General features: G+C 38.5%; 1 protein-coding gene across 5 annotated transcripts in view; it reads left to right on the top strand.

Moving 5' to 3' along the window:
• The window catches only part of CDIN1 (CDAN1 interacting nuclease 1), a 229,269-nt gene that overhangs the window by 88,941 nt on the left and 114,299 nt on the right, over positions 1 to 26,029 (top strand). For all 5 annotated transcript variants that reach the window (XM_043919271.1, XM_043919269.1, XM_043919272.1 and 2 more), the window contains 3 exons: positions 14,139 to 14,218; positions 14,546 to 14,595; positions 19,757 to 19,824. In XM_043919271.1, the coding sequence (XP_043775206.1) occupies positions 14,139 to 14,218; positions 14,546 to 14,595; positions 19,757 to 19,824 (198 nt within the window). The remainder of the gene's footprint in view (positions 1 to 14,138; positions 14,219 to 14,545; positions 14,596 to 19,756; positions 19,825 to 26,029) is intronic.

Below are 26,029 nucleotides of genomic sequence, written 5' to 3'. Positions count from 1 at the left end.
CCATAAATAGATATCTGTTTGAATAACATATAACTGTTTGAGCAGTTCTTTTGTTATAGTAAAGTCACTTCTGTGCCAGTGTTAAGCACTCTTCTCTTTGGAAGATAAGACATTAGATGTTGTCAACATTTATCTAAAGACCTATATGTACAACAACCTTAGTCTGCTCTTTCTGAAACAGTTTTTTGAAACACCTACTTTTTTTTAACAAGAAAAGCTCAAATTAAGTCAAGTCCATTTGACTACCTAAGAATTGCTGTAACAATAGGGAATTGGGTTTTGAGTAGTTCATTAATAATTTGGTCAGCAATTTGTTGAGTAGCTATTTGTGTAGAGCAATTTTGAGGTGATAGCTGAGAAATATTTTTGCTTTCAGGCATCTTACCAAGTATCCTGACACAAGCAGTTCCTTAGTTCTCCATGTGAACCATGCGTTCTCAAAGATGGTGATATTGCATAACCAGATATCTGGTATGTTTGTGGCATTAACATCAACAGCCTCAGGCATGCAGAATATATATACCTTCCTAATGGCAGAAAGCAAAGAGGATCTAAAGAGCCTCTTGATGAAGGTGAAAGAGGAGGGTGAAAAAGCTGGCTTAAAACTCAACATTCAAAAAACAAAGATCAAGGCATCTGGTCCTATCACTTCTTGGCAAATGGATAGGGGGGAAATGGAAATAGTGGCAGATTTTATTTTCTTGGGCTCCAAAATCATTGTGGATGATGACTGCAGCCATGAAATTAAAAGACATTTGCTCCTGCAAGGAAAGCTATGACACACCTAGACAGTGTATTAAAAAGCGGAAATATAACTTTGCCAACAAAGGTCTGTGTAGTCAAAGCTGCGGTTTTTCCAGTAGTCATGTATGGATGTGAGAGATGGACCATAAAGAAGGCTGAGCACCCAAGAATTGATGCTTTCAAATTGTGGTGCTGGAGAAGACTCTTGAGAGTCGCTTGGACAGCAAGATTAAACCAGTCAATCCTAAAGGAAATCAGTCCTGAATATTCATTGGAAGGACTGATGCTGAAGCTCCAATATTTTGGCCACTTGATGGGAGAAGCAGACTCATTGGAAAAGACCCTGATGCTGGGAAAGACTGAGGGCAAGAGGAGTAAAGGGGCAACAGAGAATGAGATGGTTGGATGGTATCACCAAATCAATGGACATGAGTCTGAGCAAACTCCAGGAGGTAGTGAAGGACAGGGATGCCTGGCATGCTGCAGTCCATAGGGTCGCAAAGAGTCGGAAATGACTTAGTAACTGCACAACAACAACAACAAAATTTTGTTGGGAAGCAGTTAAGAAAAACGTGTCTAAAAGTGTCCTGAGGGTAGCCATAATGAAACAAACCAAAAAGAAATGAAGAAAGATGGAGGTAGACCAAACACAGGGTCATGCTGAAATCTGAAACCTTATTGCTTCAGAACCAGTATTAAACTTGTAAGTTTAATCCTGTTGTGATCACAGGATGAGCCTAATAGTGCATATAAAAGTCCTTGGATATATAAAGGTAACACTGAGAAAGTATGATACCTTTTTTCTTGTGCTACATTAAATATTATCTTTTCCTTCATATTTTTTTTAAAGATGTCATGGTTTCAAGTCTTAGCATCTTGATCACTCTTATGTCAATAGGCGACAAAGTAATATTTAAAGTGACAAAGTGAAGTCGCTCAGTCGTGTCCAACTCTTTGTGACCCCATGAACTGTAGCCTACCAGGCTTCTCCATCCATGGAGTTTTCCAGGCAAGAATACTGGAGTGGGTTGCCATTTCCTTCTCCAGGGGATCTTCCCAACCCAGGGATCGAATCCAGGTCTCCCGCATTACAGGTAGATGCTTTGCCCTCTGAGCCACCAGGGAAGCCATTTATTTAATCAAGTGCAAAATGATCAGTAGACAATGAGTTCACTCCACTCCACAATATGAGGGAGAGGAGAACAAGTGGATTGGAAGAATTAATGAAAAACTTTACTGGAGGAGGTGAGAATTGAACTGAATTTTGAGGTTTTGGCCAAGGGAAAGATTCAAAAGAATGTCCAGATTTGGAGGATGGAGTCTGTGGTACAATTAAGTATGTTCTTGGCATTAACCATGTGCTGAATAAATTTCTGTTGAATGTTTGTTCGTTGAATAAGAGTTGATGGTGTGTACTGGCTGTAGAGCTAGAAGTTGCCTGAGACAAGAGTCCCATCAGTGTGAATATTCATGCTTTGAAGACTTCTTCCTTTCATCCTTACATAATACTTTTTTGATGACTCTCGTTCAAGTTATTTCTTACATGATTATGTGCTAGTTAGAGGGCAGAATTATAATTTGTCCCTATAGGATTCCCTAATGTTGAAAGATATTTCTTATTCAGATTGTCGAATGGGATCAGACTGCTTTAGAGATCATTCCTGTGCTGCAGGAAAGCTTAGCAAGCTGCCTGGAATTCTCAAGAGGCATACTTGCAACTGTAAGAGAAAGTAGGCTCCTATACACCACGGGCAATGCTGAGATTGTCCAGAAAAGACACTGGCAAACCAACTCCATGGATATATAACTTGGGACATTCATAACCTTGATATCCAAATACCTTAAGCATTTGAGGAGGTGATCCAATTCTAGCTGGTATTTTAGGCTTTGCTGTTCTGGAGCTCCACCTCTGGAGCACTCATGTGACGAAGTCTTGGTGTGCCATCTTCCCCATCCAGCTTTTCAACTGAAGGGATTGTTTTGTTTGTTTGTTTTTCAGTGGAGGGAGAACCAGATTCTAACACCACCATGCCATCTGCACATCAATTTTCTTTCCAAATGACCAATCTAATCTTTATCCCCGTAGCATCCATCCCCCACTTCATCTTGTTTTCTCTCCTGATTGCTACTATCCAGTGTATAGTCAGCCCCATGCTGGCTCACCTGTCATGCTTAAATCCATTGATGACACTAGATTAGAGGTCTCAGCTATATAGGGTCTTGTCTTTGTTTTATCCAGGTGTAACCTGAGCAGATGGCACCCTTTGCAGTGGGCAAGACTTCCAGCGACCTTAAGAGTATAGATGATTCATCTGCTTATTTGCCTTGGTTCCTTTCTGCAGTAGTAGCTGGCTGCTTATCTGAGCTTACACTAAGGACAGGAGTAGTTCTAAACATGGGTGTGAGTGTTAGTGATTTGGGTAGAGTGTCTGCTTGCTTGATTGCTGGGGCTTGAAATGCCCTAAGCTGGGCATGGGGGTGGGGTGGGGGTAGAAGTGTGGAATCTGTTTCTTCTGTGATTATAGGGATTTCCACCAGGTTCTTTTCAGAAAACATGTTTGATTCTAGGTGGAACACCCTGAATCCCACAAAGAGGTGGGTCAGGGCAGATGTGTAAGAAGAGGGAATCTGGCCTCGCCCCAGTTTGTATGTAGGATAGACTCACTTCTGCTGTCTCTCCAAGGCTGTGGCAACATGTGCCTGGTAAAAGCAGACTCCTGAGTTAACACACACCTCATGAAGTCTTTCTGTGTTTAACCCTGTGGACAATAGAAAGTAACATATAATGACGATGTGATGTTGGGAGGCAGAAAGCCAGCCATGGTGTGATCTAATACCAACTAAGGCAACAGCCTCACAACTGTAACAGCTCAAGTCTCAAATAGCACATTTGTGTTTTTTGTGTGTTATTTCATAGTCACAATAACCCTGCAAAGTAAGCACCAATGTTACACTCTTTTACCAAAGAGGGAACTGAAGGTCACAAACATTAATTATAACTTGTCAAGATGACACAGCTAGCAGGTAGAAGAGCCAAACCAAATCTGATTCTAGATTCAGTGCATAACCACTGTTCCACGTGGTCTCTCCATTTGCAGGTGTTATACTACATCACTTTGCAAGTTTACCTTTCCTTCAGAAGGCATGTTTTCCCTCTTGTGAGGAAGACATAAATAAAAATTATGATCTTCTCGTATAACATCTGAGGCTAGAGTCTAAGAAGCCATAAACTTCTGCCTGGGATGCTTACACTTGGAACCTACCTATCAGTTCTAGGGGGAAGTTCAGGCAGACCATAGACAGACCCAAATGGGGAAAAACCAAAGCCCCTTCCCCACAGTCACGGCTGATATCACAGCAAGCACGGATCTGCCAGAGCTGTGAGTCATCATGAAAGCAAATTGTCCAGCACCCAAATGATCTACTCCACTTAACACCACGTAAGGAGAAGCTGTCTTCATCAAGTCTAGCCCAAATTGCCAAATAATGAGCATGTAAGGAAATTGGTGTTAAACCCCCCCCCGCCCCGCCCACCACACACACACACACTGCCACACATCACCACATGCACCAAAAAAAATGCAAGGCTAAGAAGCCAAAGGAACTGATTCTCAACCCCCCAGAAACAAGTTGTCTTGTTTCCCAAGCTTTTTGATACTGCATTGCTTTGGTCTATGACATGGTAGCAGGCTTTGGAAGGGTCAGGGTAACAATTTATTTTCTAGCCCCCAGTGACCATTCTCCCAGTCTTCTGCCTGGCTCAAACACCATGCAAAAGAGAGGACTTCACGAGTGATTTTGGTGGTTCCACTCTCCAGCCTGCTCAACATATTTGCCACCTGCCCTTCTTGCGATTCTTTGGGGCTGCAACTTTATGGGAGGACTTTATTTAAATATATATACTTATATAATTTTAACTCCAGAAAAATAACAAACAAACAAGCTTTCTTTTAAACTTCCTATTGGAGGGTTTCCAAAAACTTCAGCAGCATAACAAAATAATTTTTGGTTGTTGGGCTGTGTTGCCATGACAAAGACACAGAATTGATAGAACAAATAAACAACAACAGAGAAATCTTTTAAAATACATAATCAAGTTCACACCAAAAAGTTCAATTCTCTAATTACAAAAAGTGGAGAGAGAATGTATATTTGGAGTGGTGAACAGGGGCTTACACTGTGTAAGTCCCTAAGAATTGTTAGCTTTAGATGCAGTCATAAAAGGCCAGGGCTGGGATTTTTAAACCCCACACCCCACACCCCCCCCAACAGGGAAAGATGTGCAGCCAGGAGCTGGAATTGAGCTTCACCATGTAACCCAAACCATTAGAAAAAAAAAAGACTGGGAAACTCCACTTGCCTGGAGAAAATGTCAGGGAGGCTTGCTTACTGCATATGGACTTAGGTTGTAGAGTATTAGGAGGGGAGAGTGAAATTAGAAATAGGTCAACCATGTGTGGGTATAGGTTCAGATTTGTACTCTTATTTACTGTAGGAAGTCTGAGCTAAGAAATTAACAATGAAATTAGTCTCTGCAAAAGTAAACGTGAAACTACTTTGTCATGGTTATTTCCACAGTGCAGGTCAAACAATTCTTGCTGAAAATAAGCTCACAGTAAAAATTTACAAAGCAAGTGAGGAAACCACTGTCATAGGGAAGATAGGTAAATAGGTGGGCAGGTCGATAGATAGGTAGAGAAATGGTATACTATGGACTAGAGATGAGAAAATGAAGATACTATAAATTTAATCTATATGATGACATTTGAAAGCTACAAAATTAATATATAAGCTGATTGAATAAGTGAAAAGAAAGACCATAACTGGATAAACAAAAGAAAACTGTATGAAAAACACATTTAAAAAACAAAAATAAAATTTAGAAATGAAATAATTGTCATTGAAGTTAAAAGCTCATTTGGTGAGTAAACTGTTGAATTACATACAAGAAATCAAAATTGGAAGATTAGATTAGAACAAAAGTTAGTGAATTCTAGGATGGATCTGAAGAAATCAACTTTAGTATAACACAAGAGATGAAGAGATGGAAAATATAAACACTTTATAGGGGTAGGAGACAGGAGATATAAGACCTTCTAAAAGATGTCTAATGTAAGCTTTCCAAAAAAATTGGAGACCAAAGCTGAGATGGCTCATTGTTTTCAAACTAGTTAAATGTGTTCATCTTTAGACTCATGAAAAATAGCTAATTCCAAGCAAGCTAAATAAAAAGAGCCATGTCCAGGTTCACAGTGGTGAAACTATTGAATAACAGAGGAAATTCTAATAGCAACCAGAAATAAAAGACAAGTTACCTGTATGGAGATTACTGTTAGACTGAAAGTAGGATTCTTTTTTAAATTTTATTTATTTTTTCATTAGTGGAAAGTTGCTTTACAATTTTGTGTTGGTTTCTGCTGTTCAAAAGCATGGATCCGTTATAATTATATCTCTTCCCTCCTGAGCCTTCCTTCCCTCCCCCCATCCCACTCCTCTAGTCATCGCAGAGCTCTCGGTTGGGCTCTTTGTTATTTAGGAACTTCCCACTATCTTTTTTATACATGACAGTATATATACACAGACACACACACACACACACACACACACACACACATATATCTGTGCTGCTTTCTTAACTCTTCCCAGCCTCATCTTCCCCCACTGTGTCCACAAATCCATTCTCTACTATGTTTATCAGTACCTTTTTTCTAGATTCCACATATATGCATTAATATACAATATTTGTTTTTTCTCTTTCTGACCTAATTCACTCGGTATAAGCGATTCTAGATTCATCCACTTCACTACAACTGACTCAAATTTGTTCCTTTCATGACTGAGTAATATTCTATTTTATAAATGTACTATAATTTCAACTGTTCATCTGGCAATCGAGTTCTTATCAGTAATAGATGTCAAGAGGCAATGGAATTATATCTTCAAAGAGCTGATTCTTAGTATGTGATTCTATACCCAGCTATATTATCATTCAAAACTGAGAACTCAGTGAAGATATTTTCAGATAAGGCAGAACCAAAGATCTTGCTACTCAGTGATCCTAGCTGAAAGCACTAATAAATGACGTGCTTTAGTAACAATATCCAATTTTGAACATTGAATCTAAAATTGGAATGTGGCATTCAAGCAGCAGTGCTAAAAAAGGAAATTGACAAACATGTTGATAAATTTAAATAAACATCGAATGTTTAAAAATACTTTTAAAAGTAGAAAGAGACTATGTAAGTGAAGATTCTCCAGAGAAACAGAACCGTGTGTGTGTGTGTGTGTGTGTGTGTGTGTGTGTGTGTGTGTGTGTAGAGAGAGAGACAGAGTGTGAGAGGGAGACGGCAGGGGAGAGAGAGAGAAATTATAAGAAATTAGTTCACATGATAATAGAAGCTAATAAATCCCAAGATCTATAGTTAGTCAGCAAGCTAAAGACCTAGGACAGCCAGTGGCCTAGTTCTGGTCCAAAGACCTGCAGACTTGAGACTCAAGAGGAGCCAATATTTTAGGTCTAGTTCAAAGAAAGGAGAATGCCAATGTCCCAAATCAAAAGCAGTCAGACAGAAAGAATTCTCTTCTACTTATCCTTTTTCTTCTAGTCAGTCCTTCAGCTGACTGGATGAGGCCTACCCCCACATCAGGGAAAGCAATCTGCTTTATTCAATCTACCAAATAAAATGTGAATCTCATCTAGAAATACCCTTACAAACATACAGAGTGATGTTTGACAAAATGTGTTACCTTGTTGCCCAATAAAGTTGACGCATAAAATTAACCATCACAGAAACTAACTAGGAAATTGTGTTTACAAACAAGATGGTCAGACAAAACTAATAGGCATGGTATCATGGAAGCTGATGAAGAAGGGGGACTTTCTAGTTGGAATGAGTGCATTCTAAGTTCCTTACACTAAGAATTGCCAAGGAGGTATGATTAGATTAGAAAAATTTTTGAGAGAACTGCTAAAGAAGTAGATACAAATTATATTATCGGACTTCCCTGGTGGTCCAGTAGTTAAGAACCTGCCTGCCAGTGCTGGGGACAAGATTCAATCCCTGGTCCAGGAGGATCCCACATGCTGCAGAACAACTAATCTCATGCACTGCAATTACTGAAGGCTGTGCTTCTAGAGCCAGTGCTCCTCAACAAGAGAAGCCACTGCAATGAGGAGCCGGCCCACCGCACGAAGAGTAGCCCCTGCTCACCGCAAGTATAGAAATGAAGACTCCGGATAGCCAAAAACAAATAAAAATTTTAAAAAAAAACATATTATTGATACTTTTCAGTGAATAAAGAGAGAAAGAGGGCATAAAGAAAATGTAACCAATTCAGAGGTAGTAAATAGGAAAGGGGAAGAAAATGGTTACCAGAGCATGGAAGGTAAGAGGGTAGGGTAATTCCAGATGTCTCAGTTACAGGTAGATTAAACTCACTCTGGAAAAAGGAGAGATTTCCAAATTTGATTTTAGGAAATCTGGCTAAATGCTGTTAAGAGTCAGACCTAAGACTTAATGATGCAGTGAAGTTTAAAGAAATGAAATACCAGATGTATGAGATAGATACTATTCAAACGAAAAGTGGTGTAGCAGTATCACCAGTAGGTAATGTTATGTTTAACACACACACACAAGATTACAAGGTCATGACGATGCCAAAAGACAAAATTTCTAAGAAGTGTATGTAGAACAATGAGTTTGTACACCCAACAATATAGCCTCTTAATATAGAAAGCAAACATTGACAGAATTATATGGAGAAGCTGACAGATTGACATATAAGTAGAATAGTACATAATGTAGTTTGGAAAATGTTAGCAATAATATAGATGATTTGAATAATACAATTACAAATCTTGATATACTAGACATACCTGAACCCTGTACCTCTAAAATAGGAACTACAGTGATTTTTAAAACATTCATAAAAATTGAGTCACATACAAAAACACAAAGAAAGTCAAGCATATACTTCCAAATTAAAATTTGGGGGTTTCCACAATCTAATCAAATTGGAATGTTAAAAATGAAATGTTTAAAATAATGTATGAATCAAAGATTTAAGTCATAATGGGAACTACAAAATATCTGTAAGTGACAGCAGAAGTTGTGGCATGTAGCTAAAAGAGAATTTAGAGGAAAAATTGTAGTCTTAAAAAATGTGTTAAAGCTTGAAATTTTATTTAATAAACATAGGAAGGTATTAATAAGAATAAATGTAGTAGACTCAAAGAAGAAAGCGGGCAACAATGATCACAAAAGAGTAAATTAAATGAATTTTGAAGAAGTGGAGTAGTAGAGAAAAAAAAACTGAAACTTGGTTTCTTGAAAATACTAATAAAGCAATCTGTAGCAAGATTAATGAATTTAAAAGTTTACACAAATTAGTATTGGACTATCTTGGTATTAATTGCCAGTCCAAAAGTTAATTCAGAAAGGTGGATTCTCCAGGCCAGCATACTGGAGTGGGTTGCTATGCCCTCCTCCAGGAGAGCCTTCCAACCCAAGGATCAAACCCAGGTCTCTTATGTCTCCTGCATGCTCAGGGGGTCTCTTTACCATTAGCACCACCTGGGAAGCCCAGAAAGGTGGGACGTGGATGTTTCCTCTATTAGGATCCTGCCCTCTTTGAGTTCGAGATATTCCACAATATGGAGAAGGAAATCCCATGAACAGAAGAGCCTGATGGGCTCCAGTCCATGGGGTCACAAAGAGTCAGATACAACTAAAGCTACTTAGCATACACACATGCATGTCATAGTCCAGGCATTGCCTATTGCCACTGTATTCTGTGTAGTGTGCTTTAACAGGTACCAATTCTCTCCTCTTCTAGTGCATCTTGCTCCAAGGGGCTCATTCATTCCTGCTTTGAACAGGCTTGTACTTCAAATCCCAGCAGTTAAAGCAGTGGCAAGGTTAAACTGTGAAATCAACAGAACAAATGCCTTTAGCAGTGGTTGGAGAGAACAAGACTCCTATCCACACATGGTCACAATAGATGGATGCACAGTGGGCGAAAGTCGTGGCTCGCCTAGGGACAGTTTCCATGAAAGGCATGGGCTTCCTTGAGGCCTCATATCCCCAGCCACCCCAAGATTGTCCAATTGCTTTTCCTTATCTGGTTGATGTTATTCTTCCCTTTGGCATTTCCTAGGCTTCCCTAGTGGCTCAGCTGGTAAAGAATTGCCTGCAATGCGGGAGACCTGTGTTCAATCCCTGGATTGGGAAGATCTCCTGGAGAAGGGAAAGACTACCCACTCCAGTATTCTGGCCTGGAGAATTCCATGGACTGTATAGTCCATGGGTTGCAAAGAGTCAGACATGACTGAGCGACTCTCATTTCCCTCACTGGGCATTTCCTAAGCTTCAGAGTTCGTGTGTAAATTTATGCTTGCACTCTGGCTTGATCTGGGAGGTAGACCTACTCAAGTCTGAGTGCAAATACCCAGACATGGAGGGCAGATATGTCCTGCATCTGGAGCCTTGGCCTGGAGGTCCTGTGTGTTAGCACTTTCTCTCCTGTGCTGAGAAACAGCCAGTTGTGAGAAGAGAAAAGAGATTTTCTTGAGTTTTAAATGAACGAGGACTCAATATATAGTTTTTACTATTCAATTTAAAATCACTGACTTCCCTTTGCAAGCTTCCTTTGATTTGAATAGTGTTCTATTCAATATATTCAAACTATTTTTTTAAGTTTATTGGCTATGATTCTTACTTCTGATAAGCACACTGTTCTATAATGTATATTGTGAGGAAAACTATGATGTCATCAGTTTCTTTTTCCTGTAAGATTTCCCTTTCTTCCCTCATAAAACAAATGACCTAATTTTTTTTCTTCTGTCCTAGGATATTGTGCCTCTTTTTTTAAAAAGGACCATTATGATTTTAGCAGTGAGTTTGCATGTAGTTTGACATGAGGTCAGTAATTTTCCCTAGGATAGGAAAATAGCATATTTTTAGGCATGCGGTCTGGTCATTTAATAATCTTCTCACATGGGTATGAGGGTTAGCAGTGTAACAACCTAGCAGTGACCAGGAACATGTGGAGAAGGTGCTTGTTTCCATGAGATACTGATAGCATCATGGGTGCTGCAAAGGAGTGTGTCTGCCATTGCTACCCGATGACTGAGTAGCAGATCAGAGTGAGTGCAGTCCCTCAGAGAAGGTGACCAGTATGTGAGTGATTGCTTTGGTCCCCTCCTACTGGCCCGGCCTTAGAATTAAGTTGGGAAAACAGTAAATTTACAATGGCTCAGTGGGTAAAGAATCTGCCTGCCAATTCAGGACACCCAAGTTTGGTCCCTGGGTCAGGGAGACCCCCTGGAGAAGGAAATGACAACACACTCCAGTATTCTTTCCTATAGAATCCTATGGACAAAAGAGCTGGTGGGCTCCAGTCCATCGGGTCACAGAGAGTCAGACCCGACTGAGCATGTGAGAGCAATGTAAGATAGTTCACTGCTTTGTATTCCCAGGTTTTGTTCCACTACACCATGGTAGTTTCTTTCTGAAATAATTAAGTCTAACTTAAGAAAGGCAACGCCAAAGAATGTTCAAACTAGTGCACAATTACACTCATCTCATACACTAGCAAAGTAATGCTCAAAATTCTCCAAGCCAGGCTTCAACAGTATGTGAACCATGAACTTCCAGATGTTCATGCTGGATTTAGAAAAGGCAGAGGAACCAGAGATCAAATTTCCAACATCCGTTGGATTACTGAAAAAGCAAGAGAGTTTCAGAAAAACATCTACTTCTGCTGACTGTGTGGATCACAAACAACTATGGAAAATTCTTAAAGAGATGCGACTACCAGACCACCTGACCTACCTCCTGAGAAATCTGTATGCAGGTCAGGAAGCAACAGTTAGAACTGGACATGGAACAACAGACTGGTTCTAAATAGGAAAAGGAGTACGTCAAGGCTGTGTATTGTCACCCTGCTTATTTAACTTATATGCAGAATACATCATGTGAAATGCAGGCTGGATGAAGCACAAGCTGGAATCAAGATTACCGGGAGAAATATCAACAACCTCAGGTATGCAGATGACACCAGAAAGTGAAGAAAGTGAAGAAGAACTAAAGAGCCTCTTGATGAAAGTGAAAGAGGAGAGTGAAAAAGGTGGCTTAAAACTCAACATTCAGAAAACTAAGGTCATGGCATCTGGTTCCATCACTTCATGGCAAATAGATTGGGAAACAGTGGATACAGTGACAGACTTTATTTTTTTGGGTTCCAAAATCACTGCAAATGGTGACTACAGGCATGAAATTAAAAGACGCTTACTCCTTGGAAGAAAAGTTATGACCAACCTAGACAGCTTATTAAAAAGCAGAGACATTACTTTGCCAACAAAAGTCCGTCTAGTCAAAGCTGTGGTTTTGCCAGTAGTCATGTATGGATGTAAGAGTTGGACTATAAAGAAAGCTGAGCTCTGAAGGATTGATGTTTTTGAACTATGGTGACGGAGAAGACTCTTGAGAGTCTCTTGGACAGCAAGCAGATCCAACCAGTCCATCCTAAAGGAAATCAGTCCTGAATATTCATTGGAAGGACTGATGCTGAAGCTCTAATACTTTGGCCACCTGACGTGAAGAACTGACTCACTAGAAAAGACCCTGATGCTGGGAATGATTGAAGGCGGGATGAGAAGGGGATGACAGAGGATGAGATGGTTGGATGGCATCACTGACTTAATGGACATGAGTTTGCATAAGTTCCAGGAATTGGTGATGGACAGGGAAGCCTGGCCTGCTACAGTCTGTGAGGTCGCAAAGTCAGACACAACTAAGTGACTGAACTGAACTTAAGCTTACTCAAAGTCAGTGCGTAAGGCTGATTTTTTTCTTGATATTACTTATTATTGCTTTAACAAAATAACTGAAACAATAGTGTCATCACTGTTTTCTCTAGGGACTCATATAAGAATCCTTAAAGGTAGTTAGGTCAGATAACATTATCACATTCTACAGATGAAGACCCTGAATTTGATAGACTCAATAACTTGCCAGGTTGCAAAGCTGGATAGTATTCCCCCAGCGATGATGATGTTTTTGAGACTCCAGATATGCCTCCCCACTTGCAGTGCAAACATATTTACACACAGCAACTAACTAGATAGCAGTGTTATATACATGCAGTTAGGTAACTAAGAATAGGAAATAATTAAAATAATTGCGCTTCATTTTTTTCCTTGTGCACTCATTTCCTTGTGCACCATGCTTAAGTGAGAAAGATGTAATTTCCCTATTTCTTTCCACAGAATTTCCTAACATTTATCATATCTGTCAGTGTTCTTATGGTACTGAACTTGATAAAGAACATAATCATTCAAAAAAAAAAAAGGAACGAAAAACTATCTCAGAGCCTGAATGATGATGTAGCTCTGTGGCATGTTTTTATTCTCTTAACTAGATAATTATCCAGTATATTTTTTAGTTCGTGCTTGTATGGATCAGACCCTACGAGCTATTTTGCTGTTTGGGAATGATTCCACTGGAGGACTTGAAAGAATTGATTCTTAGGCAACACCTGACTTAGCTTCAGTCTAGAGACTTGCCTTCCTTCCATGCTGAGGAAGAGGAGTTCTGGCCACTCTGCCTTCTGCATGCCTCCAGTAAGCAATGAGGCCAGGATCCATGCCTCGCTTTTCAAAAGGTGTGATCTGATATACCACACTTCGTAAGATGGCTCCTATAGCCCCTTCCCTTGCAGTCCCCCGGGATAAGGTCAATTTAATTTGCAGTTGGGTATGATGAGACATATTTTGGGACAAAAATTTGTATATAAATATACAATTGTGTGTATATATATATATTTTTTTTTCTTATTTAAGATTTGCTCAATTGTGTCAGTTTTACCTACTTTCCTTACCTGTGAAATGGACATAACATTTCATGGCAGTTGAGAATTATTTCAGAAAGGTTTATATTCAGAGATGCTTTCTTGGCTGAAGGTAATTTTTATTGACGTCACTGAAGTCTTTGAATCTGACCTGCCTTCTCTAAACTCTCCAGCTACATATGCTTGGTTATAACATACTTACCTGCCGAAGGAAAATATTTTCTTTTCTGATTGTTTTTTTTTCCCCCAAGTGGGCTTTTCCAAAGCTAATTTCTCTGCAAAGAGACATATGCTTTAGGTCTGTACTTGTGAATTTACCTTGGAAAAATTAGGTCATCTTCAAATCTGTCAATGTGGCTTATAAACTTGGCAAAGTGTTTTAATTAAAAGCTTCTCTGAGATTTGAAAAAAGGGGAAAAACTGATTAGTATCAGTAATGTTTTCATTTTCATGCTTTGTGTATTTATAGGTATATGTCACTTTTCATGTTGTATTAAAAGTATGTTGACTGTCTCTGCTAACAGTTCATCTCTTTTCTTCTGCAGCCTCCAAGTCTGTTATAAATAGTATGCTACGGGACCCTTCTCAGATTCCAGATGGAGTTCTAGCAAATCAGGTCTATCAGGTATTAATCACAGCTGTCTATTTTCAGTGGCAATGCTGTTATCTGCCTAGCAGAGTAAAGGATTTTAAACCTCATTTAATTACTGTCATCATAAACTATCACTGAGGTCAGGGTGCACCATAAATGGCAATGCAATATTTGTGAGAAGAGCATTTCACTTTTTAATAGCTTGCTTTTATAGTGAATAAAAAGCATGCAATTTTTGTTTTCTGTGATTAAATCTTTTTTAAAAAAATTTTTTAAGAAAAATAATTACTGCTTTTAGGATATTGTCTGACAGTTTTTGTAGACGCTCCATCCCAGACCCCTTCTCTTATTTGTCTGCAGTGCATCGTGAACGACTGCTGTTATGGACCACTGGTGGACTGCATCAAACAGTATCCTTCCCCATAAAATTTTAGGTGCACAATTGACGAGCTTAGACTCAGTGGAGGAGATGTGTCTAGCTTTAACCTGACATAAAGTTCTGCTTCACAAAACACATTTCATACTCTTCTATTTTATATTCAATCAACTGGAGGGTCACTGCAGACCATTCTTTTCTACAGCTTAAAAAAAAAATCAGATAGGCATTGGGAAGATGTCAGTTCAGCAGTTGCATGTTCACATGCTTATTTCAACCTGCTTGGTTTTCAATGAGTTTAAAGATAGAGTCACAGGGCAGGTAGCACACTGTCTTGAAATGTATCTAAGCATTTCAGTGAACATTTTTTCAAATATGAATAAATTTCTATTTAAAATGGACCAAATTTAGTTGAGAATAAATTTTGAGCCCGTAGTTAAGGGATGATGTGATTAAACTGCCACCAGAGACCATCATGTTTTAAAGGGCAGTAGATTCTTACTGCTTAGATGTTGATTATATTCTCAGCTGTCGCTTGGGTCCCTAATAAACATTTTTAGAGAAAACCAAGCTAATTTTTCCCTCTGGACTGAGTTTAAGGCTAGGAGAACAGATGTCCAGTCATTTTTCGTTAAAGACATTCAAATTACTAAAGAGTTAACGCTTGCTTCGTCAAACAGGATTTGTGTGTGTGTGTGTGTGTGTGTGTGTACACGCACATGTGTTTTAGTTGTTTCCGACTCTTTGTGGCCCCGTGAACTGCAGCCCGCCAGGCTCCTTTGTCCATGGGATTTTCTAGGCAAGAATACTGAAGTGGATTGCCATTTCCTACTCTAGGGGAATCTTCCCAACCCAGGGATTGAACCTGCATCACTTGTGTCTCCTGTGTTGGCAGATGGGTTCTTTACCACTAGCACCACCTGGGAAGCCCAAACAGGAGTTGAGTGGTCAGTAACCACTTTGTGAAGTAGGACATTGTTAATCAATACATTTAGTAGTATTGTGGCAACACTAAGAATTTTTATAATCTTTGGCTAAAAAAATTCTATGTAAAGAGTAAATAGTCATTTTTAATGGAAATGATATCTACCTGAGTCCACAAGTCTTAATTTTTTAGTAATACAACATGCCCTTCCGTGGTTTTGTTAGCACAGATGACATTGTGACCAGTTATGACTCAATGATTACCAATCAGGAGGCTTTTTGTTAGAAGCTTTGCTAGTCAAGTGTGTGTGTGTGTGTGTGTGTGTGTGTATGTTTGTATTCCACCTTGTTTCATGAAGGCTTAGAGTTAGTAAAATTTTTGTAAAAGAAAAAAAATGGATTCATTTTCTTTTTTTCATGAAATTAACCTTTGAAAAATAAATCTTTCAACAGAGCCACTTTTAAGAATATTCACTATCTATATTATAGCCCTTTGTATGTTTATTCTCCTAATCTGTTCCTCTCAGTCTGACTTAATAAAAGCATAGCATTGTTGTAAGTTCAACCTTTTATTAGACCAAAGTGAAACTATGCTTCCATTTTCAGTGTAAAATTAATGATAGTGTTAGAAATTGTCGGAATGCCAACCCCCACGTTGCCCCAGTGATAAAGTTTAGCACATCCACAAAACGACTAACACCATCTTCGAGTATCTGGGGTGGAATTACATGTTAATTTTAAAGCACATAAAATAGTTAAAAATCAATTTAAAGTTAAGGTTTTAAAAGCATAATGTCTTTTGAAGGATTGCATATTGATTTTAAATATAACTATCTAATTATGTATGCATGGACTAAAGTATGAAGTCAACTGCTTTGTAAATGCCAGGAGGCTGTTTTTCAGTAATAGTTGAGATGCTTACGGGAAACTAGATTGCTGTATTGCTGGTGAAGAAAATGGCTTGTGAGGTTATTTACAAGTTTTGCCCCATGGTCACTGCCATACATCAATAATAGGTATTATTATAGAGAAAGTCTAAGTGTTTCTGCTTATGAAGCATTATAAATTTGGTTTGGAGTATTTTCCTTATATTTTTGCCATCATTCACTTTCCTTTTTTGGTTGTGCTATACTGCCAGTAGAATTTAATGTAGTACATGATTTCAATTGATAAAGATAATGATGTATGTCTACAAATTGTATTCACTGGCTAGATTATAATTTCACAGTTCCATTAAGCCTATTGCTTATAAAATTACTGTTTTTATAAACTTTATATTCTACACTTTGTATTTTATACATGTTTATATCAAACAAAACATAATCAAGATGTATATATCTTTGCAAAGTTTCAAATTAGTGATTGCTTTTTACCATGCAGAATGAAACAGGCTGGGAAGTTTATAGAGAATTGATTCTATCTTTGCATTGAGATAGTGGCAGTTTAATGTAACGTAAATACACTTGCTTAGCTGTTTTCAAGGCTGATCAACAGGAATTATTTTATTTCACACTGAATAAAAATGATTGGATTTTCATATGAGTGCAAATGCTATTTGTATGTTGTTCTGATAAATTGGTAATGTTTACATTGCTTACTCTTGGTAAATTACATCATCTTGTTAGAAAGAAAGCACACATTTAATAAATAGAATAGGTATAAAACCTTTTACTCCATTATGGAAATGTTACATGTAGGCATTTGTGTAAGGAGAGTAAAGTAAATTGGTGATTTATTAATAAGACACCAAAACAGCACCCTAGATTGCAAAGAGTGTATAAATTGTCATTGCTTTCTTTTTCTTTTGGTGTCTACTATAATTTTTCCTATATAACCATGTCCACCCACATGTTATTTTCCTGCCAGAAGTTATATTCACAGACACAAAAGGTGTGAGAAACCAGCCACCTCGACTTTCCAAAGTGTGACTCCAGGACAGAACTGTTAGACAAAGACCTGAACTGTGGAACAAGGAAAGATAGTGATACAGGAAGCTTGAAGTGCTGTGGTTTTCACTCCTGTACCATCAGTTTCATGATTCAACATTTTAGATGTAAATAATTCACAGCAATAAAAGTGAGAGCACATTTATGTGGACTAGAAGTAAATTATTTAGTTCTGAAACGTGGGATGCCCCTAGTAATGAGAGACCATTGAGAGATATTCATCAGATATCTTCAGTGGACTCTATGAATGTGTGAAATTTTATGATTTAAAAATTTGTTTTCAGTGAGAAATAAGCACAGTCCCGTGCATGGGGAGGAGGGACAACAGAAAGAAAAAGACAGTGATGATGACTTGGGGCTTGTTTTGATGATGTATATGAGTGGTCCCACCTCTTGAATTCTAAGATTTGAATAATAACCCACTTGTATGTGTTGATAAATGACAGGATGATTTTCTACGAATTTTACAGGTAATTTTTAAGCTTTATTTGATTTAAATTGTATTCTTGTAGTGCATGATCAGGACTAAAGAATCCCTGTTAAGCCAAGGAGTGTTAAGACCAAGTTGACATTAGTGAGATGGGGAATTAAAGAATTACAGGCACACCTCATTTTATTGTGCTTCACTTTATTGTGCTTTGCACATACTACGTCTTTTACAAATTGAAAGTTTGTGGCAACCCTGCATTGAGTTGGCACCATTTTCCCAATAGCATTTGCTCATTTCATGTCTCTATGTCACTTTTTGGTAATTCTTACAGTATTTTAATGTTTTTCATTATTATTGTATTTGCTATGATGATCTGTGGTATTATAATTACAAAAAGATGAGGACTCGCTGAAGGCTCAGGTGATGGTAGCAATTTTTTAGCAATAAAGTATTTTTTAATTAGGGTATATGTATTTTTTAGATATAATGCTATTGAACACTTGATAGGCTATAATGTAATAGTAACTTTTATATGCCCAGAGAACCCAAAAAAATCATGTAACTTGCTTTATTGCAATATTTGTTTTATTCTGGAACTGAACCCATGGTATCTCCAAAGTCTGCCTGTATTACCAAACACCTTTGACAAAATTATAGTATGAGAATAGGGTAACACTCCTTTTCACACTTTGTACACTCTCATCCTTTTGGAAAATAGACCAGAATTCCAGGTCTCATTCCTGACTTCATTACTTACCTGCCATGAGACCGTCATCAAGTTCTCAGCCTTCCTGAGCCTTGCTTTCCTTAACTGTGAAAATGTACCTGTGACTGTAGTCGTACCTGCTCATGTGGTTGTTGTGAAGATTAAATAAAATGATACCCCAGAGTGCTAGCACTGTGGCTTAGTATATGGTATTTAAGGACTATTAGCTAATATCAATTATTTTTATGTAACTAATTTTAATATGTTTAAGAAGCTCTACAGAGGTCATAGGCTTTGCAGAGATTTTGTTCTGATTCTCTGCTCTGGCACACATTGACCATATGATCTTATATAAATTCCTTTTTAAGCCTTGGTTTCCTCATCTGTAATATAAGGATAATAATAACTGTGAGGATGAAATAACATATGTAAATACACTGAAAATAACATACTTAATATACTGCCTGCTTCATAATAGCATTCAAAAAATTTATATGAGCATATGTATATATTTATACACACAATATAATGTGAAAATTTGCACACACAAGAGAAAGACTTGAAAGAGCCTCTGAACTCACGCACTAATCCACAGCCATTTACTGGGATGTCTTTCCTCCAGAGTACATATACTTCTCAACAAGTCAGTTGTTTGGTTTCCCAAGTCACAGAAGATCAGCACTCCTAGACTAGAAGTGAAGTGCTGTTGTTCAGCCACCCACTTGTGTCTGACTCTGCAACCCCATGGACTGCAGCACACCGAGCCTCCCCGTCCCTCACCATCTCCCTGAGTTTGCCCAAGTTCATGTTCATTGCATCACTGATGCTGTCCAGCCATCTCATCCTCTGACCACCCTCTTCTCCTTCTGCCCTCAATCTTTCCCAGCATCAGGACTGGGAAAATAAGAGCTGCTAAATGCTGGCTTTGTGGCAAGTGTGAACTCACAGAAGATTTATGGAACTCTGTAAGACTAGAAATTCTTAGGGCAAAATCTGGTTGGTATTCTTTACTGCACTTAGTGCTTAATAAATGGTCCTAAATTGAATTGAGGGGTTTTTAGCATAGCATAAAGGATGTTTATAATTACCTCTACTTTCCATTTCATCTCAAAGTATAGCCCTGGTATTAGCAATTCTTTCTGGTGGTATAATTCTACCAATGTTACGCTCCTTAACTAAGACTCCCCAGTGCCATTGGTCATGAGCATGAAGTCCTGCTGAGGGACCTGCTTCTGGAGAAAAACCTATCCTTCCTAGGTGAGTATTGCTTACGTCTTCTGTAGCATGTATCTCCGTGAGTGCTTAAATATATATTTTTAAAAATCTTCCACTTGCAGTTATTATGTACTAAAGGAAGAGCAAATGATGACGGATGCTGTGCCTGTTATCTTTTATTGATTTAGAACCGAGCAGGAACTCAGTTACCTAATCCCTTGTATACACAGCACATGCACAAGCTTACAATTAATATTTTATAGCATAAGTGGCTGAAAAAATACTTTAATATCTGTTGCAGTATTACTTTTGGTGTCATGAGATATTAACCATAATCTAGGCCTTATGAGAGAAGGAAACAAAAGAAATATTGTCCATAAAATGCTTTATATATTGAAAAGAATGGTTAGAAAAATTCATGTTAGGTATTTTTGTCTCATGTATGGAATTGCCTAGTACTTTCACTTGAAAATGAAATATTGAGCTTTTATTATTTTTATGCCAAAAGTGAATTGTCATCATATGAGTATGATTTTTTTAAAATCTCGCAGGTTCATATGTGTTTGTCTGCCAACGTGGAATCCTATTACAGACTGTTATTTCTTTCAACATCTCTTAGGTGTTAAAAATTAAGCCTCAGAAGGCATACATGTGATAACTGATCATAGCAACCGCAAAGCACTCTACCAGGAATTAAATCCTCTTCTCCATTTTAACTGTGGTAATTTGTCAAGGTTCTATACAGATTGTATTATTGTACACATCTATTTTATGTTAAGAGTTTGCATAGCGTCTTTTTTTCGGTTAAAAAAATTAAGCGTTATTGGATTACATAATTTTTGCTCCAAAATGAACAAGACTTAGCCAAGGGAAGTCAAATGATCTTATGTCAAGTTGGGAAAGGATGTTGAAAACAGTCCTGCAAGAAATCTGTTTTAGGTCTTAGTAGTCAGTATTTTTATTAATGACCTGAAGGAGTTGAATGTGTTGTAAATGGTTGATATAATTTTAAGAGGGGGTATACCATAAATATTCTCCAGTGAGAGTTGAAGAAACCTGATAAATTAGGAAAGGGGCCTCAGATTACTAAATTAAATATTGATATGTAAAAGCAACAAGTTTTTTTTATAAGAAGAACAACTGAAATATTCAGCGTATGGAAGAGGGTGAATTAGATAGAAATTACCTTTTAAAATCTAATGAAAAATAAGGTGTATAATGCCTTCAGAACCAGTTGAATGAATGTCCTGTGCTGCACTTTGTAGAACTACGGAGTTTCAGTAATATTATAAAGTATCTGATCATATTGACCACTCAGTGGCCAATAAGGTGTGGCCAGGTGTATTGTTCGAAGCCAGCAACTGAGCAGTCATATTTTCAAGACCACTTGGTGTAACACTCTTGGCACCATCTGCTTAAGGGTAGTCAAGCCCTTGGCACCTTTTCTTTGCTTAATCTGGTTTTTTTCTGCTTCCTTCCTAAAGACCGGAAGACCCAAACAGGGAGGAAGAACAAAGGGCTCACTCTTGGCTTAAACTTAGTCCCAGGTCCTCAACTCCCTTGATTCTAGGAACTAAAGGCACTAGATAGCGCTGGCCACAGCGGACAAAGGCAGTGCAGAGACACAGCAGGGAGCCACTGCCCTTTGCTAACATGTTCAGAAAGGGGATTTAAAATGGAACAGGCTCATCTGTTCCTCTGCACTCTAGGATCTAACAGTAATTCTTTTATTGAAGCATACCAAAGATGATCCTTAACTCGTATTTAGCTCTCTTCATGTAACCTCAGTCCTGTTTTGAAGCATTTCCTCATCAGTATTCAAAGAGGTTGTTATTCTATGCATTTTAAACATTTTAATGTAGTACTGAATTAATACATGTTTATTTATGGTTAAAACCTGAAAACCCAAAGCCTCTTATGGAGTATCATTATGGGTTTGTTCTTTTACCTTGTAAATACTCCCTTCACAGTGAATAATCAGATCTAGAGTACTGTTACCAGGTAAATTTAGATAGATCATCAAAAACATAGGTATATAAATAGACTACTAATCTCATTTTATATTTTCTTGTTTTCATGTGTATGCCTTGAATTTTGTTTCAGAGACATTGCAGGCATGTTTGTTTTACTTTGATTTTTTTTTTTAATAACTGAAAGTAAAATCAATCTCTCCCTCTGTGTCTCTTTCTCCCTTTCTCTTTCCTTCCTTCCCTCAAATCTGGACTACTTTCAAAAGACAAGGATTCTTATCCTTTGTATATTACCCCTTCTTAAGAATTATGACTTCCTGAAATTTTTTATCTTATTTTAAAATTTCCACCTATTGTGCTCTATATGTCATTTTATAAAATACGTATTTTATCTGACCTCTCTAAAACCGAGAGGTCAGATAGAAGAGAAAAATAAAAATAAATTGCTTTTATCATAACCCTAATAATTTCTAGTTTTCTTGATTCATAACCACGTACTGAACAGTTGCCATGGCACAGGATTTGTTGTTCAGTTGCTAAGTTGTGTCTGACTCTTTGTGACCCCAAGGACTGCAGCACGCCAGGCTTCCCATCCCAGGGAGGCACGCCCTTGTCCTTCACTATCTCCAGGAGCTTGCTTAAATTCATGTCCATTGAGTCAGTGATGCCATGCAACCATCTTATCCTCTGCGGCCCCTTTCTCCTTTTGCCTTCAGTCTTTCCCGCATCAAGGTCTTTTTCAACGAGTCGGCTCTTCTAATCAGGTCCACAGGATTTAACCAGGCACTACATTGGAAAGGAAGAATGAAGTCTCCTTTTTGTTGAAGGTTTAGGTGTACTCATGGATTTATCCTATCTTGTGCATTTATCCATTTCATACTTCTCAAAATTTACATTGTACTAAGAAGAGTCAACGTTGAATAAATGACTTTAGGTTCTCCAACTAGAAAATATATTTTATTTATTCATATATTTATTCCAACAATCAGTTACTGAATCAGGTACTATTTTAAGCCCTAGACATAAGTCAGATGAAGGCCCTGCTTTTGTAGATATGGTCAAATTACAAACAAATTATAAGCAAATGAATACAGGTAATTTCTAGCAGTTTCCTCAGAGATCTCATAATTCTTTTATTCATTGTTCAGTCATTTTTTTTCAGTTTACTTTTGCTAAGTATGTTCTCTGCATGCCAGGAAAGTGAAGTGAAAAACAGTGAAAGTGTTAGTCATTCAGTCGTGTCTGACTCTTTGTGACCCTATGGACTGTAGCCCACCACGCCTCTCTGTCCATGGAATTCTCCAGGCAAGAATACTGGAATGGGTAACCATTCCCTTCTCCATGGTATCTTCCCAACCCAGGGATCAAACCCAGGTTTCCTGCATTGCAGGTGGATTCTTTACCAGCTGAGCCACGAGGGAAGCCCAAGAATGCTGGAGTGGGTAGCCTATCCCTTCTCTGGGGGATCTTCCCAACCCAGGGATCAAACTCGGGTCTCCTGCATTGCAGGCAGATTCTTTACTGTCTGAATCACCAGGCATGCCAGGAACAATACCTAATTAGTTTGAAGATGATGATAAGCACTCCTTCCCTCCAGCCCACACACACTATTGCCTTGTCCGTCCCAGTAAAAATTCACTTTCATCTAGTGTATCGCACTTGATTGTCTTGGTAGTGAAAATAAATACATTCAAGGCTGTGGTCCTGCTTCTCCTGTGAAAATTTTTAAAGAAGTTACAGATTATGTTAAAAATCAATAGTTACCCTCAACATAGGAAGAAAATGCTACTGGCTTGTAAGCAACTATTCCTGAAGTAGTGATAGAATTTTAGTTACTCATCTTACTCATCTGCTCTCTCTCAGCAGCCTCTTCCTGCCTCCATGTGCTTCTCAAGTGGCTGATTGAACTCATTAGCCTGGCTGTATTAGCCCTAAGCTAACCACTGTTTCTTTTGGTGCAGCAAACTGTTACCTTTTAAGTACTTGCTATGGGCATGTACCATTGTAAATAAAAAAAATAATAAAGTAAAACAAGTCAAACATGGATCCTTCCAGGAAATTTTCAAATAAGTATAAATCAGTTAATTCCAAGTGTAGTTAATTTAGAATGAACATTTATTGATGTGCATTTAAAGTCTCAGAAGAGGCAAAGAGCTTGCTGCCTGCTCTCAGGCTTGAAGACACAAGGAAATTGACCAATTAGGCATTGTGACCATCCTTATCCCTTCTGCTAAGGGTTTGTTCCATTTCTAGTATCAATGAAATAGAGAATGTATCATGTCTGATGGAGATGTTTTAATTTATATCTCTCAAGTAATTAATGGTAGCATATTTTATTTTATAGCCTCACTCTCTCTTTCTTTTGGGAGTGTGGGGTGAGAGGAGAGATTTGGACACAAGGCAAGGGAGAAAAGGAAAACAGTGATAGCCAGAAGACTACAAGAATGTTTGCAATGATAGGGAAAATATCAAAGGCTGAAGACAAACATTCATCCTCCATGGGTTGGCATTTCTCCAGGTTGGAGGGACTATCATTAGTGACTTCCATAGCTACTGTCTGGTGCAAATTCTTGTTAAGTTTGGCTTAATAAGGATTGTTCCAGAGATATTTTATTCTTCCCAGTGAATGTTGCCCTATTAGTAGCAGCTAACAATTATTTTGAGTGACACCTGAGAGACATTTGCTTCCTCCCTGCCTCACCCTACCATGTTTGGTCTTGCCTTATGACAGGCCAGCATATTTTACATAGGTGCTTTTTCTAGCATTCATGTACGACTCTGTGGGACTCCAGGAGGCTGCAATCTGTATAAAGCCAAATAGGCTTACTGAAGGATATCCCTTGCTGTAAGAAATTAGGATCTGTGTTTCTGAGAGTTCGTCTACTCCTGCTGCTTTATTCCCTATCTAAAGCAGCAGTGCTCCGGGGAAGTGATTATGATGTGATATGGAATTATGACTTCAGGTGAAGGATAGGCAGTGGGAACAGATGAGATTCAGAATACTGAGACTGTGTGTACATGCAGATATTAGCCATTGAGGGTAAGAGACTAGAGATAAAACATAGGGTTACATAGGCTAAAGGGAACTAAGATGGTTGGATGTTTCCAAAAGTATCAACTATTTAAATTCCTAGCCAAAGGTTAAAAATAAGATGCAGTTTTCCAAGTAACAGGAACATTATTTTGAGGGGCAGAATGTGGAGAATCTGGGGTCTGTTCTTCCCTTCCTAAAGAAATCATCAAGGTGAGGGACCATCTTTTACTTACTTATCTTACTGACTTTGCTTATGCATGCTTCTCCCTGGGACCAAGAGAAAAGAACCACAGACACGTTTGCTGCTGAAAGACAGGTTCTGTAGGACTTTGAAGGCAGGTTCGCCTGTCCACTTACGATGGTAGTCTTCCTGCTTGAAGCCCACAGCTCTTCCCTCAGCCATTGCTCTGGCTGCATAACTCACATCAGCCAACATCTTGGCCACTGCTGATACATTAGAACTACCTTGGTTGTAAGTGACAGAGATCCAGTCAAACTGGATTATATGCACACACAAAAGGGAGAAATATTGGTTCGGAGATAACACCTATGAAGTCCAAAGGAGAAGTTTGCTTCTAGTGTGTCTAGAATTTAGACGACAAAACGATGCCATCAGTATCTCCTCTTTTTTCCCTTTTGTGTTTCTTTTTTCCAATGTAGGCTTCATTCTCAGAAAACAAAGGTGATCCCTGGCAACTGCTAATTTGTTTACTCTGTAGAGTTCGTAATCCCAGGGGGAAAGTGGTGCTTCTCATTTTGCCCCATAATCAATCTTAAAAATAGGCTCTGATCAGCTTGTCTGGGTCATGTGTCCACTCCTGGGGCCAGTGGTTGGGGGTTATGTTTTTCACCACCCACCCGAATCAACTGTGAGAGTAGGTTGGCGATGCCAGGCAGCACAGGAAACAGGACAGAGAAAATCAAATATCTCACCCCACAAAACATTAGCTGCAGGTTGCAACCTTATACCCCATAAACAAAAGGTATTGGAGGGTCACATCTGTTACTGTTGTTGTTAGATGGGTTCTTGGGTCCTGTGTGATTCTGTATCCAGTGTGTAGAGATCTCTTGTATGCCTCCGAACTACTAATACACCTCCCTCCATCGAGATTGGTTCAGGCACAACAGGCTCTCACATCAGTGACAACAGCTAAAAGAGCTGGGGCAGACAAAGGCTGACATTCATCCATTGCACAGAATTTTGGAGTTACAAAGGGCTCTGTGACCATCCAGGCCCCCTGTT

This window comes from Cervus elaphus, chromosome 12 (genome assembly GCF_910594005.1).
Source record: "Cervus elaphus chromosome 12, mCerEla1.1, whole genome shotgun sequence".
In the NCBI taxonomy this organism is placed as follows: Eukaryota; Metazoa; Chordata; class Mammalia; order Artiodactyla; family Cervidae; genus Cervus; species Cervus elaphus.
The sequence above is the reverse complement of the archived record's forward strand: the minus strand, read 5'-3'. Positions and strand labels throughout refer to the sequence as shown.